Source organism: Cephus cinctus, unplaced genomic scaffold (genome assembly GCF_000341935.2).
Source record: "Cephus cinctus unplaced genomic scaffold, Ccin1 Ccin1_scaffold0662, whole genome shotgun sequence".
Taxonomy (NCBI): Eukaryota; Metazoa; Arthropoda; class Insecta; order Hymenoptera; family Cephidae; genus Cephus; species Cephus cinctus.
Window position 1 is genome coordinate 358285 of NW_014333291.1, and position 12707 is coordinate 370991.

The 12707-nt window shown below is 44.5% G+C and overlaps 2 protein-coding genes across 11 annotated transcripts in view; one reads left to right on the forward strand and one right to left on the reverse strand.

Moving 5' to 3' along the window:
- The window catches only part of LOC107269498 (RNA-binding protein Musashi homolog 2), a 150543-nt gene extending 140570 nt beyond the window's left edge, over positions 1-9973 (forward strand). For all 9 annotated transcript variants that reach the window (XM_025086789.1, XM_025086791.1, XM_025086790.1 and 6 more), the window contains 2 exons: positions 5199-5436; positions 5777-9973. In XM_025086789.1, the coding sequence (XP_024942557.1) occupies positions 5199-5436; positions 5777-6580 (1042 nt within the window). In that variant the 3' untranslated portion in view covers positions 6581-9973. The remainder of the gene's footprint in view (positions 1-5198; positions 5437-5776) is intronic.
- The window catches only part of LOC107269499, a 53495-nt gene that overhangs the window by 18392 nt on the left and 22396 nt on the right, over positions 1-12707 (reverse strand). For both annotated transcript variants that reach the window (XM_025086801.1, XM_025086802.1), the window contains exons 2-3: positions 4989-5080; positions 4607-4682 (exon numbers count right to left, since the gene is read on the reverse strand). In XM_025086801.1, coding sequence (XP_024942569.1) covers positions 4607-4682; positions 4989-5080 — 168 coding nt within the window. The remainder of the gene's footprint in view (positions 1-4606; positions 4683-4988; positions 5081-12707) is intronic.

Consider the following 12707-nt stretch of genomic DNA (forward strand, 5'->3'; position numbering starts at 1 on the left):
CCCCCCCCCCCGCCCTCTTAATTCTAAGTGAGGATGTTGGGAGTGCACGTGATTACCACTCATATATATGTATACACTGACTACTATTTTACTGTGCAGAAACAAGCCGGAGTTACCATTTATTACAGTGGATAGATACTGGTTAACAAGATTTTTTTTTTCTTTTTTCTTTCTAAACTACTTATTTTACTGCTACGTGAATTACTAGAGGTTGCGATCTCTTTGACTAGTGTACACAATTTTATATGCTATTATCGTGAATACTTTTGCCATCTACTACGGTAACTGATATATAGATATATATATATCGTGTATATGTGTATGTATATATATATATTTATATATCTCGAGCGACGAGGCTTTACACACCAAGTAATCTAATATGTACGTCTAGGGAATTTTCTATTTCCCGGTTACAGTATAAATGATATATACATATATATCCATTTCCGTATATGCTTTTTTTTTCACTACTGTTTTTTTTTTTTCTTTCTACACATCTAACGTCATTTCCCTTGTCTCACTCGATTTCATCCTGGATATCTTCCGAAGACCTCTCGGCCGCTTTCCATTGAATTTCTCCCAGCCATCGCCTGCTTCCTCGAGTCCGTCGGTGGTTTCTTCTAGAATTCGTAAGTTCTCTCTGTCCCCGTCGCTCTTCCCCGTTATCCGTTACTCATCCGTCTCTCTTGCTCGCGTCTAGTCTCACTTCGATCCACAATTTGCCGGCTGCGTCTGCTTTGCGTACGCCTCTCCTCTGATATCGCACAATATTGATTCGGAAGTGTTGCCAGCGTTTTTGGCAGTTTCCATCGCATTGCTCGAGGCCACGACCGTGTCGCCACTCTACGGCGGCCAGCCGGTACTAGTGCCGGGTGCGCCGCCAGTGTCGCCATCTGACGACCGTGCCCTCTAACACCGTTGGTGGGGTTGCTCCGAACCTTCCCCCTGCCCCTCGGCACCCTTCTCCACTGTATCCACCCTCATAACTATATATCTATCTACTTCTTTTTCCCCATTCTCCTCGGAATCAGGCTCTCTCACCGCGAGACGTGCCGCACCCACTAATTCGCGACTAATCAATTCTCTTTCTATTTCTCTTTAGTTAAGTCCTCTTCCTTATCCACGTCGACCTCTCTCGTTACGGCTCACTTCTGGCTTCGGATACGGCGAGGGTGGTTTGTTGTAATGACGAAAAAAAAAAAAAAAAAAAATAAATTACGTCATTACTCAGTAGAATAATAAAACTTTGATTAATTGACTAATCTTTTAATCACAGGTGTTCGGTTTTATACGAAATAAATATCGTACACGACACAGTCACCCGGCGGACGATTATCGATACGCAGTCACGCCTTTTATTAGGTTCTCAATTACGCAATATAATTGAATAATGCACTTTGGTATATATTATCATCGATTCACACGATCTGCACGAGGAACGACTTCATTCAGTGGATCGCGCAATGTAAATCAAAACCGTATAGGCATTTAACACGGAACCGACGTCTTTCCGTATCCTCGGAGTGTCTCTTGGCGATGTCGGCACGTCAGCTCGCGATAAGGCAGGGTACGCGTTATAAGGGCGACATCGAGAAGGCATAACGAGGGTCGCGTGCTGTCGATAATTACTAAAGCGCACGTGTGTCCTCGAGAGTTCCCTTTTCGAGTCCCTTTATTTCTTTTTATTTTTTTTTTTATTTTTTTTTTTTGAATTCAGTTCTTTAGTCATTTTTTTCTTTTTTACAGTCTTTTCGCAGACCACTGGATCCTTCAGTCCAGGGAACAATAGACGGTGGCCGAGGGTTGGTTGAAATTTTGTCGTCCAATAGAAAAGGTTTCGGAGGGTCATTCTTTTGTCTTCGTCACGTTTCCGGTTTTTCTTCCAATTAATTCTCCTCCTCGTGACACGAAAAACAAAGGATACTTCATTATTCAGGAAGACGGGAGTCCGTCGTCCAGGAAACGGACGCTCGGGGTAAGGTCGATCATCGTAAAGTGGACCATTGCCCATGGGGTCATTGGTTGGCATTAGAGTGGCAGCGACTGTGCTAAGGAAATTTAAGTAACAAGAGGTTGATCAATCCGACCACCAGGTGGGCAGTCGCGCCTCTATCGACCGGAAGGTGCCCCTTTATCGACCGGAAGCGGTTTCGCCTCGAGCGTTCACGTTAGCCTGGATTTTCTACCTTCTTGGGACACGAGGCAATTCATCTTCTTGTACTCGAGGATTCTCTTTCCTCTTTCCGTTCGGCGCTCTTGGTTGCCGGCTCGAAATTTCATCCCCTCGTCGATGGCATTTTCACCCTTGAATTCCTTCCTTTACACTATTACAACTGTCGCTCTATTCGTAGAATTTTTCTTCTATAGGTAAATCAATTTTATGGATTTTTTTTGTTTTCCTTTTACTCAACATCAATTTTCCTATACGCACTGTAGAAAGCCGTTACGTGAAAAGCAGCCTTAATTCCATTCTACGCTCGAGCTGGTCTTGTGTAATCTTCCGTGGCGCGACGAGGCAGACGAACGAAGATCGTATAAAATTTCAGACCATTGTCTCAGGCTTGTTTTCATTGGTTCGTTAAGAACACTCGGACGAATCTGTCGCGATTACGAAAAAGTGTTGTTTGCCGAGGATCAGATAGAAGTGTACGAAAAGAATGTAAAGAAACGGCGGGTGGCACACTTGGCGGTCTTCGCGAATCCGTACAGCACGCAAATACTTAGTAAACTGTCCGAAGGGGTAGGGGAGATTGTTAGATAGAGTTAAAGAGAGACAGAGAGAGAGAGAGGGAGAGACAGAGAGAGAGAGAGAGAGAGAGAGAGAGAGAGAGCATAAGCACAAACAGGCCAGAACGCGTCGTGTTACACGTCGAGACCGGCAGGACACGTCGAGCGCGCATTTACCTTTGCCCATTATGACCCGGCTCTCTCACAGTTATAATCAATCTCACCCTTCCACCCGAATAAATGCAGCCCTCGGAGACGTATCGGTTCACGTTAAAATATTCGTAATATTTCGTTTCCCTCCGATCGTTACTACGTTTCGGAGCATGAGGATTGGCACCGTGTCGAGGACAATGTCCCATCACACCAGTAACTCTTAAAAGGCGTACTGCTGTGACAGGACAATATTCCCGGCAGGGGCTGCTGTGCTGGGTTCTTCGTCCTCCTGGTCCAGCCCAGTAAACTCCTCGTCCACGTAGCCGAGCCCCGCAGGTATTTATACCTCGACGAAGACGTTGCCCGAGGTGTAGACGTGCCTACTACGTAGACAGACGCGCGGATCCGCAAGAATTTTCAACTCACTGGGCCGAACCCATAGATCGGAAGAACGTGGACGCAGCGGCGGCCTGTCCGATACTTCTGGCTGGACGAACGCGTGCGGGTCGTCGATGAATATTTTTTCTTTAAATGCCGATGCTCGACGACAGCAGCGGAGGTCGTTGGCGACAATGGAGGTTATCTCGGTGAAAAGGCGGTAGCGACTCGGTCGAGCGTCCCGACGGCACTGCGTCGGTCGCGCGACGGCGCCTCCGCACCCTGTTCCCCCTCAACCCTGAGGTTGCCGGGCTCCTCGGTCGGCAGTGGGGGTGCCGCGAACCGTCAGGGAGGTTGGGAAGGCAGGAGGGTAGTTGCCGATGAGGCCGGAGAGAAACGCGCGCGACACCCCCGTACGGCCACTGAGGGTACGGGGACTATTGATCCACCAGCTGCGCGCTTCTCATCCACCCACCCACCCGGCTCACCCACCCATCCACCCTCCTTCTCTCTCCCGCATACACAGATACACCACCCTCCTCCTTGCCCCTCGCGTTCCTTCACCCCTTTCCTACAGGGCCACTCGTACCCTAAACCCACACCATCCTCATTGCCGCGGGCCTTCGTACCTTCGACCCCTCCCTCCCCCACTCTTCGCTAGGGACTCCGTATCCTGCACCCCCCTCGCCATTTTCATCCCCTCCGCTCCAACCCCGCAAACTCGAGTAACGTAGCGTCTTTTCCCATCTCTTCCTTCGTTCCGTCCCTCGGACCCTCCTGAACTCGCGGGACCGAGTCCGGTGTACCCAATGGTACAGAGAGCGATGGGACTATTGGGTGCAGGGTAGAGAGAGAGAGAGAGAGACCCCGTCGAGCCATGGGGAGAGATGGTTTCAGGGATGTCGAGAGTTCAGTAGAGAGAATGAGTGCGCTCGCGTACGTGATCACGAGAGAAAGAGAGATGGGCACAGCATCATCTCTCCTGGAACACCTACTACTCTCTCTCTCTTCCTCTCTCGCCTACTCTCGTCCTTGCTGTGTCATATACTTTCTCTCCTGGCTTAGTTCACTCGTCCCCCTCTCTGACGCTGGGATATATTACAATCCTGAGGAGATGCTGCTTCTTACCGAATATCCCGAAGTCCAGGAGGATACTCTCCTCCTGTATCTCTACCGCCCCTCCGCTGTACCATTGGGATGCCAGCAGTGTCCCGGCTAGGGAATCTATTCTTTATGCCTTAGGACGGGCCCATGCGAATTGTTTAGTGCAATATGTGTGTATATATATGTATATACGCTTAGCATAGTAGAAAGTACTTGCTTTACTTTACATTTGTGACCTTACCTTAAGGTTGCGAGGATTACGTAGGTCAAAGAACCGCGGGACCGTCGGTATCTCCCAACGCTGATAATTACCGAGTCTGAAAGAAACAATGTTGGATATTTTTTATGTCTGACGTCATCAGTAGCTTCGATCGTTATTTGATTTTCATTGAATTTAGACTGAAGCCAACATTGAGATTGATCGATGAAATTTTAAATATCACGGTAACTTCTCGCGTGAACCCAAAATGCGGGAGAGACATTATTTTTGCTTGTTACTGGGAGTCAGTGTAATTTTGATTTAAGTGGGATTTTACAGAATATATTGGAATATCGACGATAACCGGGATATTCGTTTGTACGCTAAGGCTATGCGCTTTGATCTTTAAACGATTGATACTTACTGTACGTCGATAGTAGTCACGAAGGTCCTGTGCCAGGCAAAAAGGGGTATGGCTGTGAATATCAGACAATTAAGCGCTACCAGAGGGATCAGCTGTAAAAGATAAAAGGAAAAAGAAAATATATCGAATATCGTATAATTTTGTAACGATTTAATATATTTTGTTCAAAGTCAAGCGTCCGATCGTCAATTAGAATGATTTGTGTTTCAGCGCTGGCATGGAAGCGAACGGCGCGATTGACCACGACTTCCACAACGCCCTAGTGCCAATAAATGGCAGCCACTCGGGAAGCTCCGGAAGGAGCACACCCAACGGTGGTGACCCGGCACCAGGAAAGCTCTTCGTCGGCGGGCTTTCCTGGCAGACAAGCAGCGAGAAGCTGCGAGAATACTTTGGGATGTTCGGCACCGTCACGGACGTACTCATAATGAAGGATCCAGTTACACAGGTTGGTTACGGAGTAAAAGAAAAGAGCAAAAGAGAAACAAAAATTAGACAGACAGAGAGAGAGTTTGTCGTAGAGCTTTAGAGTTGGCGTAGAGATCTTGAGCTTTCAATGTCCTTGAATCTTCTGTGTTACTCTCTGCTGTATCAAACTCCATTCCCGAGGTAAAATTAATCATCCGCTAAGCGCCGGAACACACGAGCTTCGTTTTAGGAGAGTGAGAAAGAGAGTGAGCGAATGAATTATACGAGAGAGAGTGAGAGAGGGAGTGTGTGTATTTCCGGGCTCTCCTTGAAGCAACGAGGCCCACGGCATCACGCTCTTGCTTCGTTGAATGTTACAGCGCAGCCGTGGCTTCGGCTTCATCACCTTCGCCGAGCCCGGCAGCGTCGACAAGGTCCTCAAGTGTCCGATTCACACCCTGGACGGGAAGAAGATCGACCCGAAGCACGCGACCCCGAAGAACCGGGCGAAGCAGGCGAACCGCACCAAGAAGATCTTCGTAGGAGGCGTCAGTCAGGACACGAGCAGCGACGAGGTCAAGGCCTACTTCAATCAGTTTGGAAAGGTCGAAGAGACGGTGATGCTGATGGACCAGCAGACAAAGAGACATCGGGGCTTCGGGTTCGTCACCTTCGAGAACGAGGACGTCGTGGACCGCGTGTGCGAGATCCACTTTCACACGATCAAGAACAAGAAGGTCGAGTGCAAGAAGGCCCAGCCCAAGGAGGCTGTGCAACCCGGTGCACTCACCCTGGGCAAGAGGGTCGTCCTTAGCACGTTGGGGGTCCGACTGGCCCCTCAGCCACCGTTGCCGGTTGCCTCGCAGATAGTGGCGGCTCAGGCGCAGGCGCAGGTGCAGGCTGCCGCAGCTGCGGCCGCCGCGGCGCAGGTGCAGAACGCCGTGGCCGGCTATGGAAAACTCTTTGGCAGCTATCCTGCCCTCTCAGCCTACAGATACGCCCCGTATCCGATTCCTGCTGCGGTTGCAGCCGCCCCCGCCCCAGCACCGGCACCACCAGCTAACCCTGCGACCGCTGCCGCTCCTGGTAATCCCTACCAAGGATACTCCCTGACCAACGTCGACATGTCCAGCTTCCAGGGTGTCGATTGGGGCTCCATGTATGGCATGGGGATGTACGTCTAGAGAGAGTATCCTTAGGACTAACCCTGTACTCTCTGTATTTGCGATATTCCCAACGCGAGGCGTAGACACACCCTACTGCTACTTCTCAACCGATGCAACTATCTAATACTATTGCTACTACTCTACCCACTAATACTGTCACTACTGCTACTACCGTTACTGATATCTACCTTGACTACCGCTACTCTACTATCTATGACTGCTTATTCTATTTGTTGCTCTTCGTCGAGACAACGAGGAGTGCCACGTGATCGAGGAATGGATCTTGCCGGGGATGACGGAATTAACTCGCGCACATTCTACGTCCTCGGTGATTATCATGAGACTCGTTTGATAATTGCGAATAGTCACGGCGACACGTTACTTTAGTGCGAACACGAGAATTCAGGGGAGAGAGAGAGAGAGAGCGTCTTGTGAAAGCGCGCGAAAATTGAAAGCGATTTGAACTTTTGAAATGTATTATTAGGATACGATGCGTCGAGTTTTACGATTTTCCGATTCCACTGTAAACGCGAGTAAAATGATCTCATACCGAGTCTGCGATAAGTCTGCGATAAGTCTGCGATAGGCATGGTCAATGGCATCGATCCTCGATTTAAGCGAAACGGAGCTCGATGAGACGACGGGAAACAATTGGAAGAAAGACAAAGCGATACGCATGGGAGACGTTAAGTCTGAGACGTTCGCGTGTGTCATATCGATCAATGCGGATATACAAAATTCCTAGAGACTTGTATGAAATTCCTACGTTATATACGACGGAATCATCCGATCTTCCTCCCTCCTCTTTATATCAATTCCAAATCCTAATTCCTTGCGAGATATCCTAGCCCCGCTACCCACAGAACTACCCACCAAAACGCTACTCCTTAATTATAACTTATTGTCGAGTCTTGTATTAATTATATTCTGTAATTTAGTCGTTGCGTTTAGCACATTCGGTTCCTAGTTAAGACGAGAGAAAGCGCGTGGTTGGCAACGCGCCTTTATTCTATTATATTACTCAATCGTTTTCATTCTCATTTTTGAGCTTTATCGTGTTTCTCAATTTTCTTTTTTTTTCGACAAAATTATTTCGAGCAATCATTCCATTCGCTGACCTCTCTCGTCATTTGCTTTCCGAGGGGAAAACGGAATGGCGAAAAAGGTAAAACGATGGACAAGTATTCTTTAGGCGCACCGATAAAAGAAAAATACAAAAAAAAAAAAAGAAAAGAAACTCACTAAGCAACGTCCGATAATGACCGCGCGATGGGATTTCGTTGAAAATTCGGTGCAGCCGTTAATAATACAAAAGAAGAGGAAGAAAAGAAACTCACTAAGCAACGTCCGATAATGACCGCGCGATGGGATTTCGTTGAAAATTCGGTGCAGCCGTTAATAATACAAAAGAAGAGGAAAGAAAAAAGAGAAGGAAGCACTTTCGAAGCAATACTACTTTACTACTAACTGATAGGCGAGTTTCGCGAAATTTAAATGCGCCATGTTGTCGTATTCGACCTGTTGTCGTTCGCCGATCTTATTGATACATAGGGGAAAGAAACTACGAGTCGAATTACTATCTAAAGTAAAGAGACAGAAAAGAAAAGGAATTTCGAAAGAAACACAAAAAAAAACAAAAGTTCCACATCATCCAACGACCAACCCTAACTTACCCTGCAACCCTTCCATTAACCTAATCCCAAGTTAAGCAAGAAAAATCTCGATCCTCCCTTTTCAAGAGAAAACTGAATGACAAATAGAGAGAAGGAAAAAAGAAACCAAGAGAACCGTACCTCTTATCACCTAGCCATTTTCGTGTTATCGAAGACAATATTCTCTGCTCTCCATCGCGTAAGGACTAGAACTTCGTTAAATATACATATATACATACGTTGTAAACGCTGCGCGACTCGTCGTCGTTCGTCACGCGACCGATCCTGCGTTATCGCGTGTCGCGTGTCGCGGGTCGGTCGGGGTATGCGAGAGAGTGAAAAAGAAAGAGAAATGAGAAGGAAAAAGATGAAAGCAGAGTAAGAAAAGAAAAAAAAAAAAGAAAAAGCACGCGGAAGTGATGACCACGGTATGGTCACGAGAGATTAGATACGTTTTATTTATTTTTTCTGTCACTTTGGCACCGTCGTCATATTTTCGTCATAATTTTTTTCTTGGCCAAAAAAAAAAACAGAACAGAACTGTCCACGAGCCAGCGAGGACTGTTTACCTTATCGATTTAGAAAACGCCCTGATGGTACTTAAATACTTTGAAATGAGATACTTAAGTGACGACACGCGACGTGAGGAACGATATATATATATTAAACAGAAAAAAAAAAGGTGACGAGAAATGGGAGAACTTAAGATTTAGCTCAGTAAGCGTAAGGTTAAATTTAAGTGAAATAAGTCGTTAATTAACTTATACATAAACGCGTTAATTAATCTATTCTGATAATACGGTACGTACATATACATAAAAGCGCGTGCGCGCGCACGCATTATATTTAAATGAGGAAAGAATGAGGATGATTTTATGGATATTATTATTATTAGTGTAGAACGTCGAGACGCGATCCAGAATGAGAATCAAAATCGATTCTGCGATCAATCGACACGAGTTCGATCAAGGTGTGTAATTTGGACGAATGGATTTTACGTGCGGCAATGATAGTCGATTAGAGAGAGATGCGAAGTAATAAATCGAAGAGTATCGTAGGTGGAGGGAGAGAGAAAAAAAACAGGGAACGGATAAAACAATATAGACGAGAAAACAGATAAGGAAAATAAGTGCGAGATAGAGCATAAAACGAAGGACGAGAACAAGATTTGGTTTGAACGGATAACGTGAGAAAATATTCAGCGGCGTACGCGATGATAATTCGAAAAAAAAAAAAAAAAAGAAACGAACCTCGATAACGAAGGATGTGAGAAATTTCGAGCAATAAGTGATTACTCAACTATACTTAACGATATAAACTACGTATAGGCGCGTACAAGTATATACATTATACAAGATTGAATATGTATAATATATATATCCGTACGAGGGATACATAGTAACGATAACAATAGTAACTTAATAAATATATCGCTTAATGTTCGCGTGGAAGCGACATGAGAAATAGGAAGGAAAAGTATTATAAGAGAGAGAGAGAGAGAGAGATTAAAGAGAAGAAAAGAAAAGCGTACGAGAATCGATGATGAATCGAGAGAGTAGAGGCGGGAGTGAGAAATGAAAACGAAAAAGGAAAATTGAGAAAATTGCAAAAGAGACGAAAGACGATATCCTTTCTAAGCGATAAGTAATAATATTACCTAGTGATAACGAGTACATTACACAGACGGATACTGATAACGTGCTCTAGTGATATGCACTACATGCAGGTACATAAAAAAAAAACATAGGACACGTGAAGATGCGTACACTGTATATATATATATTACATATAATAATAATAATAATAACAATACCTGTTACTTAAAAGATAATACGGAACAAAGAGACAAACGAGAAAGAGAGAGAGAGAGAGAGCGAGAACAAATAACAATGATAAACCAAGCGCAATATGCGAATAGAATGTTGACGTATTCTTTTGCAAATTGTAATTCGCGAAGACCCAGGAGTATTATTAATTTATATATGAATTAGCAAGGAGGCATACTCGCAGGATATAAACCATCGAGAAGGACACACCCACCATATATTATACTCGTATTCACGTATTATGCTTACACGGAACAGACGCAACGTACGCGGCATATGTATAAGGGCGCGTAGGAATATTGTTTACAGGATTGCGAGCGAAGAGGGTGAAAGTCACCCTTGTCTTTGTATTTTATTTGTAACACCATCTTGATAGTTTTGTCGATTCTTCGAGGATACGCTGTATTTCTTTTTCTCTTCGACGTTGGCTATAGCCCCGTCTCACGGCGTGTCGGAGTCGTTTACCGAGTTGTTCGACGTTGGGCCCCAAGGGGGTGGAATTTTGTTTGGAGGGTAAAAAAGTAGAGAAGAGAAAGAGAATATAGGCGAAGATCATTGGATTGGACTAAGGGTAGATAAGAATAGTGGTTGTTATACGCGAATGGAAGTGGGAAGAAATGATAAGGGTGACTGAATGAGATTATGGCGAGTGAGATGGAGTAGGGTGAGAATGGATTATAGGAGAGAAAGAGAGAGACAGGAGTCTAGACCAGAAGACGGTACGTCGTAGTAGAAGTGCCGTATACGTTGTAAACGAAACGGTATGCATTATCATTCATTGTTTCCTTCATAATCACTTGGTATATTTTTATTTTCTATGATCTGTTTGTTCAGGACGACTAGGGGGTAGGGCTATCGATGAGGGTAGAGGGTCTAAGAGTACGTGTCTTCGGTAAGAAATTTTGGACCCGGTACCTTGCTCACTGGATACCCAAGTCAAATTTTCATAATTACTCTAGGGAACGGATATTATAGGCTGGCGTCTAGTAAAAGCTATTGTTTCCTAAAACTGAGCAAAAAGGGGTCGGAGTCATAGTCAAGAATTTCGTGCCCGGAAATCAGAGGGGTCTTGTCAGATCTTCCAAGGGAGGAATTTGAAGGTCCAAGGTCCTCCCTTCAGGTTTAAAATGTTCCACCTCATACCTGAAACTCGTATCAAGCCAATTTTCACTTTCGTCACATCTTCCTTTGACCTCGCCATATGATTTCGTACACGTAGACCTGGACTACAAATTTGAAGCAATTTTTTTTTTATCACTCATACTGACCCTTATCCTCTTGGACCCTCTTTACACAAATGATCCTTAAGCTTTGAACCTCTTTTTACTCACCTATCCAGAACTCTCTCCAAACGTAACTCAAAGTGATAACGTACGACTGATGTTATTGAATAGTGGCGAGTATGTCTGTCTCTGATGTATCATAGGAAGGAACTTACTCGAGTATACATATAGTAGCTTGTCACGTGGGACGCACGTGTTGGCAGCGTAGATGACACGTTTACTTCATATCTGTATCCTTTTTTTTTCTTGTCATTGGGATTTGACGTTGCATTAGAAGATTGTACTTCTAATTATTATTCGTCATCGTCCTTGATTTCTTTCTTTTCTATTCACCATTAGCGTACCACTAGCAATCATCATCACCATTATTATCATTATCGTCGCACAGCCATCAACGTCATCTTCTCTGTACTAATAATCCTGTTGATCTTCTATGCGAATGAGACAAGTAATGCGTAGATTTGTTGATATCGCTAACCAACCATCCATTAGTTGAGTATCGTTAAATTATGTAAACGCATGCTGGTTGAGCTATATATTATTATTGTTAGTATTATTTATATAGTTGCGATCACATCTGTCAACTGTCACAACAACGATCTGTTCATCATTGCGTTTATGATGCGTGCGTCACGTTGCGTTATATCGTTATCGGTCTTGTCTGTCGTTATGCTAATTTCTTATTAGACAAAAAAAAATTTCTTTTTTCACGCAAATACGCCGAAGACGTTATCAATCGAATTTAAAACAAAAATTGGTTTGCCCTTTATCCATTTACGAAATTCGTCTCTTGATTCTAACGCGTTTTATTTTATTTTTTTCCTCTTTCACTCGTCCATTCTTTTTACATTTTTCCTTGCAATAATTATATCGGTACCCGTCTTCTTTTTGATACCAACTCGATATCTAATGACTTTCGCCAATAAAAAGAAAATCGAACCGTTATCAATAATCGATTAGCCTTGAGGCTCATCCGATAAACGTTACTCTCCGTATCCAGTCTAACTAAGAAAGAGAAGGACAATTGTTCGCGAGAGAAATTGCAGAAGGAAAGAGAGAAAATGGAACGAACGAAAAGATAAAGAAAAGAAAGAAAAAAAAAAGAGAAAAACTGCCTTTGTGCTCTTCGATGCCGCGAGTATTCTTAGGCACGTCCCCACCTATTATGTAATCAATACTCAAGAACGTATTATTATGATTATTCGTTTACTATATTAATTGTCGCTATTATACTATATCACTATTATTAAAAAGTTAAATTATCCAGCATGGAAGACGCCGTCGCGGACGCCGGTTTTTATATTCGCGCCAACTTCCGTCGCGACGTCCCCGTTACGTCCGACCATCCCTTACGCACGAAAAAAACATCCACTCCCCCCCCCCC